At 33.6% G+C, this 23,636-nt stretch overlaps 2 protein-coding genes across 2 annotated transcripts; both read right to left on the bottom strand.

Moving 5' to 3' along the window:
• Positions 1 to 6,757: 6,757 nt before the first annotated feature.
• LOC142619572 (large ribosomal subunit protein eL38z/eL38y-like) lies at positions 6,758 to 9,131 on the bottom strand. Its single transcript, XM_075792716.1, has 3 exons — positions 8,991 to 9,131; positions 7,240 to 7,423; positions 6,758 to 7,092 (listed from the first exon to the last, which is right to left on the bottom strand). Exons 1-3 carry the CDS (start codon positions 8,991 to 8,993, stop codon positions 7,070 to 7,072), a joined length of 210 nt encoding a protein of 69 aa, XP_075648831.1. The 5' UTR covers positions 8,994 to 9,131; the 3' UTR covers positions 6,758 to 7,069.
• Positions 9,132 to 12,509: 3,378 nt separating this feature from the next.
• Positions 12,510 to 19,859, bottom strand: LOC142621010 (FAD-linked sulfhydryl oxidase ERV1). The gene is made up of 6 exons (XM_075794334.1): positions 19,574 to 19,859; positions 18,326 to 18,403; positions 17,733 to 17,780; positions 14,969 to 15,033; positions 13,580 to 13,657; positions 12,510 to 12,850 (listed from the first exon to the last, which is right to left on the bottom strand). Exons 1-6 carry the CDS (start codon positions 19,790 to 19,792, stop codon positions 12,730 to 12,732), a joined length of 609 nt encoding a protein of 202 aa, XP_075650449.1. The 5' UTR covers positions 19,793 to 19,859; the 3' UTR covers positions 12,510 to 12,729.
• Positions 19,860 to 23,636: the final 3,777 nt, after the last annotated feature.

The following is a 23,636-nucleotide window of genomic DNA, read 5'->3' as shown; positions in this document are numbered from 1 at the left end:
CTAGAAGTAAAACCAAACATTTAGTTAGGAATAAAAATAGATATCTATTTTGCTAAAAAAGATAAAACTAAATCTCAATCTTAATTCTTAACTGTCTCACGTTTTTTAGATTATACTATATACTTTTTGGAGCTCTAGGACAACCTAGTTTATACTATACTTACTAAAATAAAATTAGTGTAACCATATTTTATATCAGTTTTTATTTATAAGAAAATCTCAGTTAAAAAACCCAAAAGGCTGAAAAAAAAAAGATTAAAAAAAAGTGAAGGTATAAATTAAAAATTTTGTTTGTTTTCATTGGGATGATATAGGATTGAATATGAGGGTTAACTTTTATCTTTAGTTAATTTGTTATATTTCTATGTAACACGCATAGATTAGAAAAAAATGTAAATTTCAAGTACAAGATTTTATGTACAATACGTTAGATTCTTCAATTTAATTCAAATATTTTGTTGTATTGACCAATAAAACATAAAATTTTAATTTTTTTTCAAAAAAAAAATCAAAACAATCAAGTATTTAAATTCAATTTAGGAACTTACTATATTGTATTTAAGGTACTGTAGTACTTAAGTTTTATCTATAAAACATACGTTAATTTATGGAAAAGGCATTTTAAGGACAAATATTGTCGTCGTAGAGAAAAATACCTTCTAAAAATAATGGTTTGCTTTAGTTGCATCTCAAAACTCAATCGCAAAATCATATGATCAATGTAGAGATCAAGTCCTTTGCTCATTTGTTAGGATTCAAGCTTCAAAATTATAAATAATGGGCAATAGGAGTGAGGCTAAAGTTTTTGAAGGTCAAGTCATCTAAAAGCTTTAACATTTGACAATGATATTATCTTATATTGGATTGATTTGTGCTAACAAACTGACGTCCCTTATGATATCGTTTTCAAGGATTCAAATATGCTTCCATGTAATTTAGGGTTTTGCTATGAAATTCAATTGCTTTTGGTTATTATCGACCTGTTAATTCTAAATTTGATTTCAAAGCTTGTCTTTAATCAAGTTTTCTAATTCAGCATTTAGGGGGTGTTTGGTAAGAGTGTTTAAACAACAGTTTTCAGTATTTAAACACCGAAACACATATTTTCACAGCAATTTTTAACCCACATGTATTTTCACAACACTCAAACAACGATACTAAAAATTTCTAACCAAACAGGCCCCTAACTACTATCTATTGTAGACACAAAATGTAGGCCCCAAGTTATATATACTTATGAGCATAGACACAAAAAAGGAAGATGGCTCAACTTGTGACCTTATAGATGGAGCCTGCTAATAATTGAGCCTAAAAAATTTCCAAGTTTAATCAATGATGTCAACTCCAACCAACCATTAATACTGACTGTTAGCGTTTTTTCCCCTTCACTTTATGCTGATTCTAAGCAATACGACGTGTTGACTCATAAGTTTATCATTTATTTTCCCTTTTTTTTTGGGGTTGTCTAGCACCTGTTCAGGGGCCTTTTTCGGTTGCTCGGCCACGTGTGGTCCTTTGGAGGGGTGACCTTATTAGACCCGGGTTCGTTTGGAGAGTTGCGTCCCGGAACTCAACATTGGGCCATGTGGTCCAACGGCTACCGGTGTATTTTTGAGCCTACCAAACCATTAAAGCTAAAGTCTAAGAATCATGATAATGGTCGAATAAATATGTAATATGCGTTTGATATAATAGTTTTGATTAGTAGTTGTGATAGTAGTTGAAATAAAGTAGTATTTATTTAGAAGTAAAGCAATCATGTACTCAATGATATAAAGTTAAAGATAAGGAAACAAAGTCATTTATCTTCGTATGGTTTGTAGCCTAGCTGTGTAGCATCAGTGAGCTGATAAGATTCCAGCAGAATGCCAACGGTAGAGACTAGTTAAGCTTGCCCTTCTTATCATGCATTTAAATGAGTTTAAGCCTTGGTTAATAGTTGAAATAAAGTAATATGTATTTAAATGTGAAGTAATCATGTACTAAATGATGTACATTTAAAGATATGGAAGCAAAATCACTTATCTTTGTATGGTTTGTAGCCCAACTGTACAATTTCTGTGAGTTGATAATATCCCAGCAGAGTAACCCCAGCGGTAGAGAGGCAGTTTGACATGATAACTTCAAGATTGAGGGGGAAAATAGGTGCAACTGGAGGGAGAGAGAGTATGTCCAGCTGTGTGTAGGGGCTGGTTAAGCTTGCCCCTCTTATCATGCACTTAAATGAGTTTTCACATTGACAATGCTCTTTTAGTTGTTGTGAAGTTATGAATAGTGTTTCCTTCCATGAGAAGGGCTTTTGTATGAAGTACTTGTGCCTTCTAAGAGAAAAGCTTTGCGTAAGATGAATTTGTGTCTTCCATGAAAAGAGCTTTGATATGAGATCTTGATAAAAGAGATAGAGAAGAGTATTGATATGTGTTTATGAGTAGCAAAACAGTAGAACTTCAGAGTGAGAGAGTATGAGAATGGAGTTTCGAAGAGTGTAGTGAGTCATGTGTAATGATGTAATAAATGTGTATGAGATTGTGTAAGAGAAGTGGAGAAAGAGATGTTTTGTGGGATGAAGTATTTGTAATATGTATGGTATATGGAAGTATGAGAGACATGGTAGTTAAGGATAGTAAAAATATGAGATTATAACCGTTGGAGAAGTTGTAGAGATTGCTTTCCAAGAGGAAAGATTTTGTAAGAGAAAAGTATGGAGATGTGTTTAAGTATTTGTGAATAGGATCAGCAAAATAGGTGTATTTTCTGAGTATGAAGAGTGAGAGAATGAGTATAAGAGGGGTAATAGTGTTGTATTGTGTTTAGCAATGTTGTTGGGATTTACTGCTAAGCTTTTCTGCTGGGAGGATGTATGAAGGCTTATGAATGGCATTTATGAGCTAAGGGCTAAAGAGTTTAGTTCCTAATTTAGAAACTGAAAAACTCAGAACTTCTTTAAGAGCTTGAGAAGATAATTAGAGGGAGAGACAATAGAGAGGTTTGTGAAAGAGTTGCTCTTCCCTCTTGGTGTCCTCTTTTGAGGTGTTGATGAGGGGTCCTATTTAGCTGAGTTTAAAGGGGTAGTTTAGCAAAGAATCTCAGCGAAAAATCTGTCCCAAATAGTAATGAATTTTCAGAAAATCCATCTTAAGATTTAGGCAAAAATGATATGTTTAACTTCAAAAAATCCATCTTAAGATTTAGGCAAAAATCGTGTCTCAGCCATGTCTAAAATAATATATACATACGTGTGATGAGACTCTCTTCATTTATTTATTTATTTGGTTTAATGTTTTGATTTTTCATTCATCTCAATTTGGAGTGTCATATTTTCCAATCATGAAATAGATTCCCTTATTTTTACTGATGTTCAAAGGTTATTAATTACGCAATCATTGAATTAAAAATTTTGAAATTAGTTTGAGTGATAAATCTAATCAAAGTAGCAATAACATAATCAAGAAAGCAATTTCCGAAGTGTTAAATAATAACAGTATAATCATTGATGGATAGCAAGGGTGAAGTTCTTGTGCCTTCTTATTAATCTAATCAATGACTTTCAAATGAAATATATAAGAAAAAAATGAAAATGAAGTATTATCGTCGATTCCCTTATTTTTACTGGTGTTCAAAGGTTAGTAATTACACAATCATTGAATTAAGAATTTGAAATTAGCTTGAGTGACAAATCTAATCAAAGTACCAATGGCATAATTAAGAAATTAATTTCCATAGTGCGGGGTAATTTTGGAAAGAAATCAAACTCATTCACAATAGATGAAACTGTCGGGTTAAATAAACTCGTCGACCATGCTATACATTTAATAAAGAAGACAACGCCTACACACCCAAAGCTGACAACTCTGGTCTTGACCCATCAACTCTTCTTCCAAGCAAACGACATTTTCAACCCGATAACTAGAACGTCCGGACAGGAGGGAGAGCTGACGGGCTTAAGTTGACGGGGATAAAGAAACCCTTGACGGACTCAACGTGGTTTTGCTTGGACTCCACGCATGAGCATATAAAGAAACATTTTGTGCCCCACGATTATCCCTGATTGAGGGAATCCCCGTAAGGAAGGGATCCTACAAGATATTCACAATCATGGAGATCTTCCTTACAAGGAAGAGCCTTCTACGCCAAGGAACAAATGTCAACCCTACCTACTATAAAAACTCAAAACCCTCGCAAACTAATGTATGCATAATTCACCCTAACTCTGGTACTCTAGAGTTGTGAAAATTCTCTAACTTGACTATCGGAGGGTATTTGGCCGGTACCACACCGGTACTCTTCGTAAAGTCTTTATTTTTTGTGTTGTGCAGGTTTTTGTCTAGAGTACATGAGGACCGTGTAGGTTACTGACAATTTTCAACATCATCAGTACTAAATAACTAAACAATATAATTGTTGATGGATAGCGAGGGTAAAGTTCTCGTGCCTTCTTTTTAAATCTAATCAACGACATTCAAATGAAATATATAAGAGGAAAAAAAAAATGCCTTCAAGCAAAAGAATGGAACAATGAAATAAATAAAACACCAACTTAAAAAATCAGAATAAAGGAAAATATAATTCTGAAAACAATTAAACTAAAACTTTATCTAAGTAAATACGTCGAAGTACAAAAAAAATGGCCAGTGAAGTACTAAAAAAAACAATGGATCTTTGAAAAGTAATATGAACAAATTTTGATAAAGACAGAATATTAAAAACCATACTATAAGTGTTTGTATTGTTAATTATCTCATTAGATAATGACATTATTAAAAAGAAATATTTTATTAAATACCTTCAAATTCTATTTGAGTTGTTGCCTCAGCTCATTCTTCTCGCTACTTGTTTGTGTTTTTTGGAATTTGCAGCCTCAACTCATTCTTCTCACTACTTGTGTGTTTTTTGGAATTGCAGGAGACTTGAGGATAGATATTGGACACCATTGTAACTTCTTGATGTAAGAGGAAATTTGAAATTCTAAAAGAGTGGAAGACTGAACATTTAAATTTCAATTTGTAAACTGATGACAGAGTGCAATAGTTAGACATTTTTTTAGGGTGTGTTAATAGGTATCTTTACTGCTTTATCCTCAATTCTTTTCATTAATTAAACATTGAATGCAATGGTATTTTTGAACCACAAAAAAGTTCAATTCAGAGAGGGAAATCTTATTATAAATAGTATAGATACATATTTATACTTTTTCCTCTCACATGCTATCAACATGCAATTGTAGTATGCTTCAACCAATTGGTGCATCAAAGAATGAAGATCTAGAATATCAATTGGTATTGCTTCCCTCATAACTAAATCATTTAGAAACACAATATTCTATAACTACAAATAAATTAAACATCTAGATAGTATCATATTTATTTTTTTGGGGCTAATTTAGAATAGTGTCAATAACAATATAAAAAATATATATTAATTATAAATTCTTAAAAAGGAAAAGTTGTATTCTAGTGCTTTTAATATCAACACACTTAGAGTATTCACATCAGTTTGTCTAAAATTTTCCGTCTATTTTAGCATAAGAATCTACTTTTTATATTTACACAAACACTTTACACAAAACACCTACATTAATTTATCTATTATAAACACTATTTATTTAAGTAATATTTTTCCTCACTTGTTTTTTTTTTTTTTTCTCACCTACCCCCTCCTGACACTCTTTCTCCCTTTTTTTCTTTGATCATAGACTCCCTTTCTTCTTCTTTTCCTCATCTCTATTTTTCCTGAACGTGCCTCTCTTTCTTCTCCTTCTTCTTCTTCTTTTGCAATTTGGGTTTTATTATAGAGGATGATTTTGGGTTTGCAATTTGGGTTTGATTGTGGGTAGTGATTTTGGGCAGAAAAAATGGTGATTTTGGGCTGATTTGCAGTTGCTTCTTCAGCATCTTCTTCTTTCTTTCTTTTTCTTCTCCTCCTTTTTTCAATTTGGGTTTGATTATTTATATGAATTTGTATATGAGTTTGATGAATTTAGATCTAGATTTAGAACGATTTTGATTATTTGGATAGATATGTTGTTGCTAGATTGAAGAAAAGGTAAAGGAGGAAGAGGGTAGAAGAAGAGAGAGGTTGGATGAGAGAGAAAATAAAGTAAAATAATCATATAAAAAGCTACAGTAACCGTGCAAAGTAATAATATTGGATATAAACAGTAATATAAACAGACTGATGTAGCTGACTTTTGAGCAAAAATGTGTAAAATTATGCACTTTTTTTTTATTTTATTTTACACCTACTGGTGCAAGAGCTCTTAATTTTTAGTTTTAACGTGAATGATGAAACAGAGTTATCTTACATGGCAAGATGTGGTCCTCTATAAGTGTATTTGGATTATCTTATATTACTGATACCTGAAAACTGAAAACACTGTAGCAAAATAATTTTTAAATGTCTGAATAGTACAAACCCATTTTTAATGAAATTTTTATTGAAAAAAGAAGTTTGTAAGTCCCGTGAACAGTACACAAGACCCACTAGAAAGCTGAAACCCGCTTATCAAAAAAAAAAATGCCAAAATGCAGACGCCGTGGGTTTTCATCCATATCCAAACAGATACTATGACAAACAAATAGACACAGCAACAGTTACAAATAATATAAACACTACGCAAGGATCAGGCAAGCTTAAATGCAAGAGAACATATGCAACATGCTTAACAACCTGGCCACCATAATATTCCACTCTGCTGCTGCTAGTCTAGCCTCTTAACAGACTAGTCCAACCCAGGGAACATCATTCTAATTGCAAAAAATTGAAAAAATCGCTTAGCCTCATACTAATTTCAAACCGAAAAGGTAAAGATAAAGAATACAGCTAAACCATCCATAAATTGAACAAACAGAAAAAACAAACAAAAGTCCAAATATAACTGCAATAATGCAAAATTCCTGAGTTCAGATTTTCAAATGCTTTTGAGGGGTCACATATCCTCCTAGAACTTGGGGGATGACAAGGCCCAAACCCGTTAGAAATTAAGTACTTCAACTACTGCAAAAAAGCACAAAATAAAGCAAAATCTCATTCTCTCTAGTAACCATTTGACATGTTGGTCCAGGTCCCATTTTCACAGGTCTTGCACGCTCAAACCTGCAAACAAGAAAGCCAGGACAAGTCAGCTAATTGTCAATAGAAATAAGGTCTTCCAGTACCCAAAGATGAAAAATAAAAAACCAAAATAAGACACCAAATGCACCCATCATGCCCATTAATAAAAAATAATTTTTTCATACTGACCAGGCGGGAGAGATTGCTTCAACTTTTCAGCCTTCTCCGCGTCAAACACACAAAGTGTGTACAGGTACTTGGAGCAACGAACCTTGAACTTGACAACATCCTTGCCCTTCTTGATTTTCACAGAACGTGCATCTTTCCTTCTTGCAGTGAGAAGGAAATCTTTAATCTCGTGGATTTGCTTAGGCTGTGTATTGGAACAGATAACAGAAACAATTAGCGAAATAATTGACAAGGCAATCAAATAAGAGAATGAAGAGTTAGCAACTCAAGAACTATATAAATCACTTTGAATTGCATCAAAAGAAGGATAATCAGAGAACAAAAGATATGGTACAATATCTTACGCCTCTCAAGCATTCATTTTTTTTGTAAGTACACCTCTCAAGAATTCATTAGAGCAAGATGTATTAGTAAATATCGCCATGATCAAGATATAATTTAAATTTTAAAATCAAAGTTCTCTTTCAACTTCAAGATAATTTGACACTAAAATTATGACTTCTGTGGTTATAAGTAGAGAACATCCTAAGCCTTTAAGAAGGAAATTTTGATAAGAGTGTAACAATTTCAGCAATCGGACATTGATCCCAATACAAAATTTAGAATCCAACTGAAATAAGGAAGATTTGAATTGTAGAAAAAAATTCACAGCAATAAGAGATAGGTGATGTCTTCTAAACGAAAAACCACAATTTCAACCTATTAGAACGCACCACTATGTCTAAACCTCAGAATAGGAACAAAAGCTACTGCTAATTGCTATCCAGCAGATATATCTAGAAAGATGTAGTAGATAGTGCTTGAACTTAACTTCAGATATCCCTGCATCTGCAGACTCAATTATACATTTGTGTGAAGGAAAGATATAAATAAGAAAGAAAAACCTCTCTGTATCACCCATCAAGTTTCTTTTTACGTTACCAAGCACCCATCTACATCTATCCAACAAAAAAATACAGGGAAATAGAATTGATTAGTGGAAGGATGATGACAAGAAAGTGCGAGGTAACGCAAGAGCACAACACAAGCATGTGCCGCTTCCCTCTTTGTCTCGTGCCTGGAACCACACCACACAAAAGAAGAGCCCCATTGACCAACAAAGAAAGACAACGCGCTATCCTAGGAAGCAAACCCTCGTTCATAAATCGGTAAGCATCCACCAACATATGCCTGCCTAAAAAAATTAAAACATCCATACAATTTTCCTATAGCACTCAGCTCATTGTAACAGCAATCCTCTAACTAATCCACTACTCCCACTATTTCTTGTAATCTCCAGACAGAGTCAAGGTAGTCAGATTATCCCAAGAGACTAATTTGTTAAGTTTATCTTGCTTATAACTAGACTTCTTCTTCTTCTTTTTCATAAAGATATTTTTGGAGCAACTAAATCAATCACCATTTTTGTAGTTCAATTTATGAATTTTGAAAATTTGACCTCTGATCTATATCAATCCTAGCTATAATATTTAAAACTTAAATCTAATTTTTTATTTTAACTGAAAGAAATTAATGGGTCTGAATCCCACACACAAAATCAGCATAACGAAGCTTCCAATAAAATAAACTCAAAACAATAACTACTAATCTCAACCAATACCCATGCTTTCATTTTCCACACTTCAAATCACAAATCACTAAAAAAAATACAGAACATATCAAACCAAAAACAATATGACAACCGAAACATCATACAACACATGTTATTATTATGATTAACAAAAAGAAGAGAAGATAGAGTAGAAAGATACCATGTTGCTCTGAAGCTGGGACTAGGGACGCAGAAATTGAAAACCCTAGTTCGGAGATGTTGAGGCAAATGAAGACACAACGATATGTATATATAAGCTGGGCTATCTGTGTTTTTTGCTTGGGTTGGTGTGGCTTTTCGTGGGCTGAGCTCAATTTGATACATGTGTTAGTGGGCCTCTTTAAATTATTCTCGTATTAGGGTCCGTTTGTTAATAACAATATATAACCATTAATGGGTCTATGAAACTCGTCAAACATCATGAGACATGAACACTTTTTTTTATATTTAATTTAGACAATTCAAAGATCGTTTCTTGAGCTCTAAAAGTAAAAATAAACATTTAGTTAGGAATTGAAATAGATATACGTCTCGCTAAAAAAAGATAAAACTAAGTAGTTTGAGATTGGATTATAGCTTACAGGTTATTTTTCTTACTATTTACAGGTCTCATGTGAATTACTTTTTTAGGCAAATTACAACTTACACACTTGTAGTTTAACCGAAATTTAAGTTTCCTACTCGTGATTTGAAATTTGACACTTTACCCACCTGAAGTTAGCTTAGTTAGAGTTTTATAACCTATTTATGTTAAAAACATGGCAAATATATAATTTTACTCCACTTTTATATCTCTCTTCTCCAAAAACACAAAAAATATAAAAATACAAAAGCAAATAAGATAAAAAAAAATAACCCAATAAAACACTTGCATCATGGGATTTCAAATTACAGGTAGACAACTTAAATTTCAATCAAACCTCAAGTGGGTAAAGTATCAAATTTCAAATTATAAGTAAGCAACTTAAATTTCTGTCAAATCATAAATGGGTAAGTTGTAATTTACCATTTTTTTTAATTTAAATTTTAACTTTTACTTATTTTTCCTTCTATTTGCAGATCCCATGTGAGTTTTCTACTTACTTTATTTAACTTTTACCTTTTATCTATAGTATTTTCAGTAGAATGTAGATAAACTATTCACAAACAGACAATTAAATCTCAATCTTAACTCCCAATAAAAGGATGGGTAAAATAAAGTTCACACCCCTAAGGTTTTGGATACTCCCAGCTATCCAAGGATTTTCAAAAACTGGCTAACTTGTTCCCTAATCATTGTGAGAAAGAGGAGAAAATAAGTAACAATTTAGGAACCAAGTCAGGTAGTTTTGAAAATACTTTTGGTATTAACTCGAACCTTAGAGGTGTTACTGTATTTTACCCTACAAGAACTTAATAGGAGAAAATAACTACCTCTCATTGTCTAGCCTCTAGTTAATACTCTACTCTACTCTATTCTACTACAATCTCATTTATACTACCTAATATAAAAGAGGGTAACTACAGTTTAATTTTTTTTATTTATATGAAAAACTCACTAAAAACAGATTTAAAAAAAAAAATCAAAAGGCTTATTAAAAAAATTAAAGGTAGAAAATTAAAAATTTGTTTGTTTCATTAGATAATAAAGGATAGAATATGAGGGTTAACTTTTATCTTTAGATAATTTGTTACATTTCTATGTAACACACGTAGATTTTTTTTAAAATAAAATTTAAGTACATTGTGGTATGTACAAAACATTAGATTTCCCAATTAAATTCAAACACATGGTTGCATTGATTATTAAAACATAAATAGTTTTACTTTTTCCACAAAAAACAATCAAGTATTTAAATTTAATTTGAGAACATAAATATATTGTATTTAAAATACTATACCTAAATTTTATCCATAAAAAATATGTTGATATGTGGAAAACACAAATAGTAAGGCCAAAGATTGTCATCATAGAATGAAATACCTTCTATAGATCATGGTTTTTTTAGTTGTGTCTCAAATTTCAATCGCAAACTCATATGATCAAGGTAGAGATCAAGTCCTTTGCCCATTTGTTAAGATTCAAGATTCAAAATCATATTTATGGGCAATAGAAAGGAGGCTAAAGTACTAGAAGGTCAATTCATCCAAAATCTTTAACATATGACAATGATATTATCTTTTATCGGATTGATTTGTGTTGACAAATTGATGTCTTCCTAAATGACCTCCCATGCATATAACATCGTTTTCAAGGATCCAAATATGCTTCCATGTATTTTAGGGTTTTGCTCTGAAATTTAATTGCTTTCAGTTACTATTGATCTTGTAATTTTGAATTTGATTTCAAGGCTTGTCTTTAGTCAAGTTTTTTAATTCTGTATCTAACTACTGCTAACACAAGATGTAGACTTCGGGTAATACATACTTATGATTGTAGAGTGCAGACACCAAAAAAAAGAGATGGCTAAGCTTGTGGCTTTGTGGATGGAGCCCGCCAATAATTAGGCCTAAAGACTTGCCAAGCCCGACTATTTAATAATTAAGTTTTTCTTATGTACTTTGTTATTCTCTATTCAAAAATGCTTTCAATTTTGTAAAATAGATTTGGGATTGAAAAATTTTAATAAAAAAAAAATATAAATATATATATATATATATATCTTTTAGTCTTATGATTTGATATCGAGTCCAGCCAGCCCTTCTAACTCCTAGTGATTTCTTTCGCTTGATGCTGACTCATAGGTTTATCATTTATTTTCCCTTTGCATTGTCTTGGGTTGTCTTGCGCCAAACCACCACATTATCAATTTAATATAAATGAAGATATGTAAATTAAAGGAGCGACTAAAATCCACCAAGAATTATGACTCCCACTACTAAATTAATATTTCAACCTCTCTTAAATTTAGTACATGTTGCTACTCTTCAACAATCTAATTATAGTTACTCCTAAACTCTCAGTTGTTCAAATTTCTTATCTACTCTTAATCAGTTTATCTTACATATCATCTTTTCAAACTACATTTCTATTTTTCTCTTATTCATTCACATTGCTAGGAAGTATGAACTACCAAATCTACTTATTTCATGCCCCATTTCATAACAGTAAACCCACTGCATAGGCTTCTTCCTTTTCAAATTCAAATACATAACAGATGATAAAATGTGAGAGATGGTGTGTTTGTATGTTCCAACTCCACTAGAGGCATTAGTGGTAAACGGAATATCAAGCTAAAAGCACAAATCGACGAAACAGTGCCAACAGAGTGACTAGAGGTTGATCTAAGCACTAATGAAAACATCTAAGTTGTTGGACAATCGAGAAAGAGAGAGACAGAGAGATTATGTCATAACTGTGTCTCTGGCTCTGCCATGTCCAAAATAATATATACATATATACATACTTTTTCCTCTTCACACGCTATAGAGACATGCAATTGTGTCCAACATATTCTGTGTCCGACATAGACACAGGAGATTTTGCTATGTCCTTGCATCCAAGCTTTATTTACTTGCTTCCCTTTTGGTCAGTTAAAACTATCTTATTAGTCTATTGAAGATCAATAATTTTTTTTTTTAATAAATTACAATATTTCATAATTGAAGACCCATAATTGATCCCAAAAGTTTGGGGATTAATACTTTGTTGTTGTTGATGCATAGTTTACATGCTTCAACCAATTGGTGCATCAAAGAATGAAGATCTAGAATATCAATTGGTGTTGTTTCCATGAGAACTAAATCATTTAATAACATAATATTCTATAACTACAAATAAATTAAACATCTAGATAGTATCTTTTTTATTCTGTTTGGCCAATTTAGAATAGTGTCATTGACAATAAAAAAAATAATAATATTATTTGCAAGTTCTTAAAAAATAAAAGTTGTATTCTAATGCTTTTAATACCAACACACTAATGTTTTTCTTCCCCAAATTCTGTTGTACTGCCCAGTAGATCACATGCACGCTGCTCACACTCCAACTTACCCCACCTTGCATCAACTCGTTCGCATGGGAATACCAGTTTGCCAAGGCTGTAGTAATCACCCTTATATTAGCTCTAACAAGTTTAAGAAGAAACATTTCTACTAGGGAGCCAAAATAAACAAGATTAAGAAGGTATTCAATGTAATTAAATTTTCTGGTTTCTGAGGCTTCTAATGTCAAATTGCATCTACATTTCAGATGACAAGGGCCGGTGAAATGTTCATACAGTCAGCAAGTTCTACAGTGATATTTCAGATACTAACATGTGTCTTCTCAGAAACTAGCATGATCTGTTGCATGCTAGGCAACTTGGAATATATGATTGTTCATCTAGCAATGTACTAGTTTGGTTGTATGTAAAATGAGAAGGGGTCCTATTTGTTGTTAATATGTACATATATAGCACTGCAAAGGGGGCAATCACCCTTAAAGAATCTGAAACAATGGCATTTCTAGCAATTTCCCATGGATTATATTTCAACATTATGATGACTCCCAAATTTTATGAAAACACATTCAAGTTGACGAACATATCTGTTATATACTACAGAAGATGCAAATGGTTCATTCAAATTCCTACATACAAACTGGACTTTTCCACTCCAAACTTAACTATATATGATCTATGGTATTGTTTCAAACCTACCTACATCCCCAGCAAAGGAATACAATCAATCAAGGTGGCCCACTGACAAGCCAGTGTCAAAACTATGAGCAATTTGGTCATAAATAATGGAGTAGGAAATTTGAATTTGACTAATTATTTGAACAATTACCTTCTGTTGACAACATTATGCACATGACATAGCCATTGGGAAAATTCAGCATGAGATCCAGCCTGTACAGGATTTGCTCTGTCATATATGTACCAAAGATGCACCCACAAGTTAGAAATTATATAAATGGAGCGTAAGTGCATAAGCATATAGTTTATTTAGAATGGAGCATAAGCATAACTTTCCCAATCTGTGCGTTCTATTTAAAAACCACAAAATTGTTTAACATGGTGGAATAAAAAAGTCATAAAAAAATTATGAGCAAATGTGAGATGACCTCCCAAGTCCCATTATAAAAGGAGAGATTTGTTATTTTTTGTTTTTTGTTTTTTTCAGCAGCATGCAGCAGACAAAATGTCAAAAAACTACACACTTACTTGGTGGGTCTTGAACCCATGACCTCACTCTCCCATTGCTCTTACAAGGGGAGGAGGTGCCATTTGAGCTAGAGATCATTGGCATTGAAATGGCTTAATTTCACTCCAACTAGTCCCCAAGGGATTCCAAAATCTTTAATCCAAATAAGAATGGGAGACTTGCCTATCACCTCCCCCCCGCCCCTCTGTATTTACTATTTACCCTTTTTTTAGCTCCATAAAATGGAGTAATGGTCAAAACTTCCACATAGCTTGGATATGGCAACAAACCCCTGAGGACATTGATTTGACCCAAAGCATCACAAGTATGAATGACATTCTATGTTACATAGATCATTATGATGTGCATAGCATTTACATATCTACAAGCATTCACATGCATGCACAGACGATTAGTTTAAGATTTGAAGAAATGACAGGTCAATGTGTTGCTTGATTATTACTCTATATAGAAATCCTTTCACAACTCCGTTCTTGTTTTGCAATGATGCATTACCATTTGTGTCCTAAGATACAATTGGGGAACATACAGGAACATCACTCAAATGGACCCTCCAAAGCACATCCTTTGACTCATGTTCAGTTGGCTTAAAGCAGATGTCTAAGCTTAAGTACAGTGGTAGATCACAGGCTATAAAAGCTGCTAATATAATGACATTCCTATTAACAAGCTATAGCAGTTTAAAATTATATAGTCCCAGCTGCAGAAAGGATTGGCAAGTTAGTGAGGAAAGATAGATTGTTGACAATGAACATGCTAACAATTGAATATGAAACGGGTGTATTAGTAAATATCCATGGGTTAACTAAAAATCTTTTGCTCAGAGTTTTTATTGTTCCATTTTTATTTTTATTTTGCAAAAATTAAGCATTAAATAAATGGTAAGAAGTTGAATTGCTATGTACAAACTATCAATCCAGATATGCAGAAAGTATAACACAAAAAATTACAATAAAAAAAAATAGCTCAGATGAAAAATTACACAGCTGCAGGGCATAGAGAATAATGTACCTCAGAACTTCTTTAAAGTGATCTGCACACTCCTTGCAAGGGTACATTCGAGATAATATTGCCATCTGCATGACAAATGTGATCCTGTTAGTTGCTAACGATAGTCAACAAGGACAACAAATACGACTATGACACTTGATAAATAAATTAAAAGAATATGGATATGTTATACTACTATTACAACAACAACAACAACTAAGCCTTAGTTCCAAAACTTTGGAGTCGGTTATGAATTCTCAATAGACTAATTAGGGTCAAGCACATGTAATTTTTTTTATTACAAAATAAAAATAAAAACTTTTTATTTTTATTTTTAAAAGACATGTGATTACTGGTTCCATTAGTATGCCAATCACAATTCCAGTGCAGTATCCACTAATGCGCCAAACTTTCTGATGCAGAATAGTGATCACCTCAGTCTATCTACTACCTTCACTTCAGCTCAGCCATACCAACTATTTTGGCCAAAAGCCATAACTTCTTACTATCTAAACTAAGTAAAATGTCAATTCGTGGGGCCATCCATTATCTTAGTAGTAGCCCACATTTCAACACGCCACAAACATCCTGCACAGTCCTCTAGGTTCATAACCAACCTTAAAAATAAAAGATAAATGGAACTGTGGGGGGTCAAAAGATTTAAAACAGTCGGAAAGAATGGAAGAGTGATAAAGGGGGATAAATATACCAAGTGCGGATACAGGCGGCATTACCATACCCAGTACCCAGTCTCTCGCTCTTCATTAGGGAATCCGATCTCCAAAAATGCTCCTCAAAAGGCAGGCCGGATAGTGAGATAGGGTCATGGTCACATTATTTGCACCCCCAACCATCACGCCTAGCATTAAATGGGTTGTGACTTGTCCCCCAGGCGGGAATTCCAAAAGCCCACGTGGGCACACATTTTAGTGCACAACAACAAGATGAGCATCTGACCAGAAAATGTGGGAATTACAAGTATAAAACTATAGATACCCCATCCCCCATTTCACACAGATATGAAATCTCATCACAAACACTTTAACCAACAATCCAAGTCCAATTACTCTAACTTAATCATTAGAGTGCTTGCTAGCAACCACAAGGGGCCACCATGATCACTGTGGTATCTGTTGACGTGCAGGCAATCACTGGAGCCATCCTCCTCTTTTGTAAGAGACCTACCATATTCACCCACTAACGATTAACCAACCACCTACAGGAACCTAAATTGACCCAAACTAGAAACAGATACTTGAACTGCATGGATTCAATCCAAAAAGAGTAACATTATGAACTTCTTAGATATGGTGTATAAATTTTTTTTTTTCTTTATCAACAAAATGAAAGGTAAAACAATCTTCTGAAGTCGGTTCACAGTCATCAATCACATTTAATAGTCACTCAAGCCACCCTTAATCTACAGCCTCCTATTGAGGACCTTAAATATTGCTTAATTTTCTGTAGGCATCTAGGTTTCTTCTGGAAAGACAATGTACCAGTACAGGATCAATCTAATTTTTTTTCCAGACTTAATACAGATACCACGAATATAGCATACAGATGAAACAACCAAAATGTCCACACTGCATTGAACGTTTTCTCTGTCAAGGATAACAATCTTAGTATATTAATTTCCATAAGAAAAGGAGAACTCTTTTTAAACCAAAAGAAGCAGAAAATATTGGTGATTAGCCTCAGGGTCAGCCACCTAAGGCTGATATTGGGTTAAGTTGAGTCAATGATTGCCCTTTATATCCTCAGAGCTGCTCATGCTGCAGCCTGGCCTTTTGGTGTATATAAGTTTATAGCTAGGACGTACGGGTGTGGATTCGGGTTTAGATGCGGGTGCGGTGCGGCGACATGGCAATTTTTGAAAAAGTAGGACACGGGTGCAACGGGATATGTTTATTGATTAATTATTAAATATATTTTTATTTTTATTTTCTATATATTGTTAAACATTTTTTTTTTCATATAATGGTAAACATATACCAATTTAAGAGTAATAGTAGATAATAAAGAGAATTGAGATGATTTTAGGGTTTTTCGTTTTTCCCTTAATGTCTGCTAGTAAAATGATGTGTTTTGATCTAATATTTTACCCTTTTTTTTTGTTAAACAAGAATTTTGGCCCATATCGGACTGATTCAGGTCTTGTTTCAGACCGAATTGAAAAAAATAAATAAATAAATCATCCCCGGACATGAGCCACATGGCGCGTCCGTGTGAATTGGACTCGGGTGTGCTGGCCAAATCGGCGCACCCGTGCTTCCCAGGTTTATAGACAACAAAATTGAGCTTTACACAAAGAATAGTTCTATCCAAATACTTCCTTCCATTGGAACCATAGTCATATTTGGCTAATCTCGTGTTTCGAAAAACCTAGATCAGTCTTTTTCATGTCTACTATGAAATTCAGGATAAACCAGCTGATATTCAACTTAAACCACACCTATGACTTGACAAACTGTTTAGTGTCACTTAGAATGTCAGCATACCTTTATCATTCAAATAAATAATCCGCATGAACATTACTTTCCTGAAATCCTTCAATAAAGTCCATTAGGTTCTAATAAACATCATTACCTAGAATCACTGCTAATTGTTTCTTCCAGGCTTCTTCCCATCATTAACCACATAATTGAAAATCAACAGTAAACTAAACGGTGGTGTAGGTTGAAGAGAAATTATAAGTAGCTTTCAATTATCAATGTAAACAGCCAATTGACAAATGAATGAAAATATCAGAACAGACCACACAAAGAGGGCCAGAGTAACGTACTAATTCTTTTACATCCTTCTTCTGTTGCCTTGTTGGATTATCTGGATACTGAGAAGATCAAAAGCTCTTTATTAATAATATAGACAGTTTTGTTGTTGTGGCTGCATGAGAAAGTGTAAAGAAGCATTATGAACTTCCACATATGCTTTACTTTTTGTATATTAGAGACAAATCTTTATGCAACAATGGGATGTTGAGGTTTCCTATGAGGTGATACCAAAGAGTAACAATCTCATTCTTTTTTTTTTGTGTGGGGGGGGGGGGGGGGGGGGGGGGTTCCTTGGTCAATAGAGAATGAAAGATTCAGAGAAAGTTTTCCCAGAATGAAAGCAAGATGCATTTGGGAAAATGCTTTTTAGAAATCTATGGGGAGGAATAAATAAGGTAATAAATTGACATAGACTATTGCCTCTCTCACCCAAAAAGAAGACTCATTTTTCTTCCAGCAGGTCATATTAACCCAAAAGATAAATAATTTTTTCAGAAATGAAAAACACATATCCTCTAGAGTTGTGAATTCAAGAAGCATAAGTGCCTAACCAACCAAGGGGAGGGGATGATGCAAAATCATCAAGCAATGGAAATGAGAACACCTGAGCAGCAAGGGTGTGAAGAAAAGTCCATGTGGCCCTTCCAAGATCTTCTTTAGTTACAGGTGAAGTAGATTTTCCCTGAAGAGACAGGTTTTTAAAACTGAATCAATCATGCCGTTTTATCACATAAATTGGTACATAAATGATTTTTTGTTAATCAATTGGTACATAAATTATAATTCAATAAGTTGATATAAATCCCAAGAAATATATATTTTTTGATAGGTAATAAAAAAAATTTATCAAAAAGAGACTACTTCATACAAAAAAGGCATGAAGTAGCCTAAAGAATTACAAAAGATAGAAAAGACTATGTACAAAGATATAGAGACTCAATAAACATAGGAATGGAATCTCTTTTCTTGAGTCCCTAAGAACGTGCCCAATCAAACAAAGTAACAACAAAATAAGCTAAGAGCTGGTCCCTTGTCTTCTCCATGTCAAACGTTCGCCTTTTCTTCTCTTGTCAAATAACCCACATCAAACACAACGGAACCAAATTCCAAAGTCTCAGCAAAATATGTAGTCAAAATGCAACTTACGAAGAAGAAAACCATATTTTGTTTTTAAATTTTTCCAACAGGATAGAAACTCACATGCTAGTGATGAGTGGAGAGTATGGATCTCACTGGATCACCCTCTATACACATGGTTACTTCAGAAGTACTTAAAACCCTCCATGAAAAATCCTATGTTCTCACCCATTCAATTAGGATCTGTTAGAATGATGAAACGATCACAGTCCAAAAGACACTCTTCCATGCAATTTAAATGGGTCAATTCAACATTTGGCTACAGACTGGCATAGTAGCATGTAATGGATACAGGAACTGTTTCTGTATATGGCTCCAAACAATGAAATTTTTTTACATATATTCTCCACTAACCACATCCCCAGCTGAAAAGTCTAAAGTAATTGATAACATTGGCTAAGCAAACCCAATAAAAATCAATGCACTCACAATACATACAACAAAACCCAGTCTATACAATTATAAGATACACCAATGACCAATCAAGCAAAACAAATAACATGGCTACAACAATTATAAAATAAAGACCCCACATGCAATAAGATACAAAAATCACAGTGAAATATTCAGCTCAGACTTTCGTCAAACAGTTACTGAACTTCAACTCCATGGTACAGAAAAAACAAATAATTAAACCAAAAGCACCAAAGTTTCAAATAAAATTCAAACACAAAGCGTATAAGTTAGTGTAGAGGAGACGAAAACAAATGGGTACCTTGTCGAGAATGTGTTTGGGTTGGAGAGAGGCAGCAGAGTCAGTGTTTGATGGGTTTACTTTGGATTTGGATGGGAAAGAAAGAGAGAAGAGAGGGTTTATGGTAGTGGGTGATGACGGGTGGTGAGGTTGGCCTATGAGATTGGAGAGATGGGTTTGGACGGAGTTTGAGATTTTCTCAAAGGTTTGGAAGAGAGCCTGCAATGGATTCTCGGACATTCTTGACTGAGCGGGAAAGACAGCAGAGGATGGAAGGTTTGGAAGTTGGAGGTAAATTTGCGGTAAAATTTAGAACACTCACATTAAAGTTCCTGCAAATTATGCTGTATTTTTTTTTTTTTTAATACAAGATAGAAATTATATTTTGATTTAATTTAAGTATATATGAGTGTGAAAGCTCACTCTTATAAATTATAGTAGCTTTTACTAGTAACTCAAAAAACTATTTTATCTATTTTAACAACTCACTTTACAATACATCTATCATCAAAACATCTAAAATTTTATGGAGCCTATTGCATACAAATATCCGACCACAACTTTAATTACCTACTTGAAGCTTTGATCTCCACAACAAACCCTAGGATGGCAATATAGGCTGCAAAAATTATTAGAAGACATATAGCCACAACCAAGATTTGCCCTCTAATCACTCTTAGTCTTATACCAGTGTGTGTGCCACATCTAATTATTTAAAATTGCGGTTAAGATTCTGCCATATAAGTTTTTTCTCGTAAGATGTAAGTGTATTTTTTTGTTAAATTTTAAGGAAATCTAAAAAACAACACATAAGATATTATACTTAAATTTTGTCTATATATATTTATATATATAAACACACACATCCACGAGAACCACCATCACATCAACAAGCTTGACTGCTTGATTGAGTGCATAATTTAAGATGGCAATCTCTAGCCGCACCAACATAATAATTATAAGCCATTTTCTAGTACTAGTCATTTTGGTCCTCTTGTTTGTAAGCTTAACAAATTACAACACATATAACACGTTACTGTTGACTCTTTTCACTCTTTAATTTCCAAAAAATTGGATGGAAAGTGAGTATGGGTTGTGTACTTGTATGATGTATCCCAACAAATTACGACTTTTATCCCTCAAAAATAAAATACCTTAATGGCCTGTTTGGGAGTTTAGAAAAGGAGGAGAGTAGAGGGGAGTAGAGGGGAGGGGAGTAGTGGGGAGGAGAGTAGAGTAGAATGATTACCCTCCACCTTGTTTGGATGTTTTTATAATTAATAAGGGGGAAGGGAGTAATTAGCCTTTCCCCTTGTTTTTAACATTGTAATTTTATAAATATAATAAGGGTAAATTAGATAATTTACTTTATCAATAATTTTATGTGCTCTACTCTCCCTCCAAATCTCTCCAATTTGGGGGAATTAAAAATGAAGGGGTTGGAAGTAGTTGAAACCCCTTCAAACCCTTCCAAACCCCTCCCCTTCCTTCCTTAAAAAACTCTCAAACAAGGTAATTGAATTACTCCCCTTCCCTCTACTCTACTCCCCCTCCTTTTTTAAACATCCAAACAGGCCATAAAAGTTTCAATCTCACTGAACTCCTAAAATTAAATCAGATATGGGTATTGGCCCTAAACAGCCACAAAACAAGCATCACACTATTCCCTTAGGTCAATTGAAGAAACATATACTTAGGTTGGCATACCCGAGCTTACCTAGTGATGGATCCTCTCTTTTAGCATAAAATGCATATGACAATCGATGTGGGCATTAAATGAGGCTACAACAAAATAAATGATCTCCAGCTAGACAACTTTCTAAGTGGGGGTGTTTTGTCAATCTTTACGTGGTATTAGTATTATCTTTACCGTCACATGATGTGGAGTTGATAAGTCTACATATCTTGAACTACGTTCAACTTTCCTAAATTGTTTGGTTAACAAGGAATCAACTAGGTGCAAGTGTGCAACACCTCATGTATATCCTAGAGTCATGGTGTCAAGTTAGGCCCTAAGTAATTGGGCCTACCTGGGCTAGGCCTAGCAATGCGGGGCCAATGAGGGTTTCTTCCTTACAGATCATTTCAAAAATACATGTTCCTATGTTTCTTTCTTTGTCTCACAGATGATAATTGGTAATAGAATGCAATGGAAATCTATCATCAATCTAACAAATTTAGTAACAATCTACAAAGTGTCTTGTTATTGAAATTTCAAATGATAAGGCCTTTATTTATATTAATATATATATATATATATATATATGTATATATTTTTCTTTTTCTTTTTTGGCATATAAACTTAGGTTAGAACCTTAGCCTCCCCAACAAACAAGAGAAATAAAGAAAGACAGTAAAATGGTCAGGCCTAAAGATGTATATACAAGTGAAGTTGGCATGTGAACTTTCTTTGTTGTTGTTTTTTTTTTTTTTTTTCCATATAAACTTTTCATCTATTCTAACTCAACAACTATTAAAGTGAGAGCTATATATATATATATATATATATATATATATAGTGTGTGTGTGTGTGTTGGGAAGGGGGGGAGGGAATACAATCATCTTTTATTTTATTATTATTATTATTTTTTAATTTGATAGTAATAAAGATGGAGGAGGGAATTCAAAGAGATTCTCATCATTACCATTGAGTTATAAGACCACACCCTTGGTTAATATTCAATTTTTATGCGAAAGGAAAAAAATAATATTAATAAAATTAGATAAAATACTATTTTGATTCCTAAACTATATCAAAATTTTATTTTTCATCTCTAAATTTTTTTTTTAATATTTAAACTTTGTAAAGAGTTCTTTTTTTTTAATAAATTAGAGACAAAAGAAGGAATGAAAAAAGTACATTTTTCAATAGTTTAATGATAAAAAATATTTTTAAAATCATATTATTATTATATATAATGAAAGTTAGACTTAGACGTTGTGGTTGTGCCACGTGGCTTCACCAAATTGCAGAAATTTTATTAAATTTTTAGATTTTCAAAGAACTAAAAATGAATAATATACTACCAAAACTCTAATTTATTCTTATTGTAAGGACCAAAAATCATGTAAAAGACTTAGCAACCACCACAACATTTTATGACTAAAGATCTTAAAACAATGAATTTGTATAGAGGGTAGCAACAACAAAGCTTTCGACGTCCCCCCTTCCTGTGTCTCTCCTCTCTTATTTATACTTTTTCCCCTTACTATCTCAGCCCTACACCTCTCCATCTACTCCACCCCTTCTACTGACACTTGTCCATTCCCTTGTAGTCGGTAATGGAGAGAAGCTTTAGCTCTGTGCTTTGTACTGTTCAGGTCATTTCTACATTAATGCAATGGATAAAGCTAGTACTCCCTATTCAATGCGGCCAGAATGGTTGGTGCAGAACATTCAATGCAACGTTCATAGTTATCCAACCCCCACCCAGATATTTGCAATATACCTCATATATCATCAATTTACCTTTCATCCTTTGCCCAGCCATCCCACTTCATCCTCAGGAAAGTGACTTTTATTCTCCTCTACTCCTTATGCCTTTCAGTATGTCCTCGGGTCTTCAGATCTTTGGGTCCTCGGGTCTTGAGATTTTTGGGTCCTCACAACAGCCCCTTAACACTTGGGTTATTAACCACTAATTAATAGCCAAGTTTTAACTTCTCGGATACGCCTCTTACGTGCATTTTGCTTTCACACGTACGGACGTCTTTTCGCTGCCCATGACACGCTTCTAACGCCTCGGAGTCCACGATGGAGCATTTATGGTGTCAGGCGGTTCCTTACCTACGCACGTTCTACGGCTGGATGAGCATCGTATGGCTCAAATGTCGATCTCAATTATGAGCGGGAAAATTACCGCCCTTCCATTTTTATTTTTATTTTTTCCCCCTATAAAAGCAAACCTTCAGGCTGGCTGAGGTTCATTTTGGCGTTTTGAAGGATTAAAGGAAAAAGGACCTCCCGAAGAGCAGTTTTAAGCATTCTTCAGAGGTGTGTCAGCTCTCCTATTGCTTCTTTTTTATTGTTTATTTTCCTTTTTCTGTCGTAAAGGTTAATGGGTAGATACGCTAAACTAGTAAA

The sequence above is a fragment of the Castanea sativa genome, chromosome 12 (genome assembly GCF_040712315.1).
Source record: "Castanea sativa cultivar Marrone di Chiusa Pesio chromosome 12, ASM4071231v1".
Classification (NCBI taxonomy): domain Eukaryota; kingdom Viridiplantae; phylum Streptophyta; class Magnoliopsida; order Fagales; family Fagaceae; genus Castanea; species Castanea sativa.
Note: the sequence above shows the minus strand (reverse complement) of the source record. Positions and strands in the feature narration are given on the sequence as shown.

Bases quoted from the DNA above. Each gene is read 5' to 3' on its own strand.
- LOC142619572 (XM_075792716.1), bottom strand. The intron at 7,093-7,239 runs GTCAGTATGAAA...TCTTGTTTGCAG, and splicing joins GAAGCAATCTCTCCCGCCTG to GTTTGAGCGTGCAAGACCTG.
- LOC142621010 (XM_075794334.1), bottom strand. From the start codon at position 19,792: ATGTCCGAGAATCCATTGCAGGCTCTCTTCCAAACCTTTGAGAAAATC. The intron at 17,781-18,325 runs GTGTTCTCATTT...TGATCTTCTCAG, and splicing joins TTCACACCCTTGCTGCTCAG to TATCCAGATAATCCAACAAG. The intron at 12,851-13,579 runs GTAATTGTTCAA...TGATTACTACAG, and splicing joins CATAATGTTGTCAACAGAAG to CCTTGGCAAACTGGTATTCC.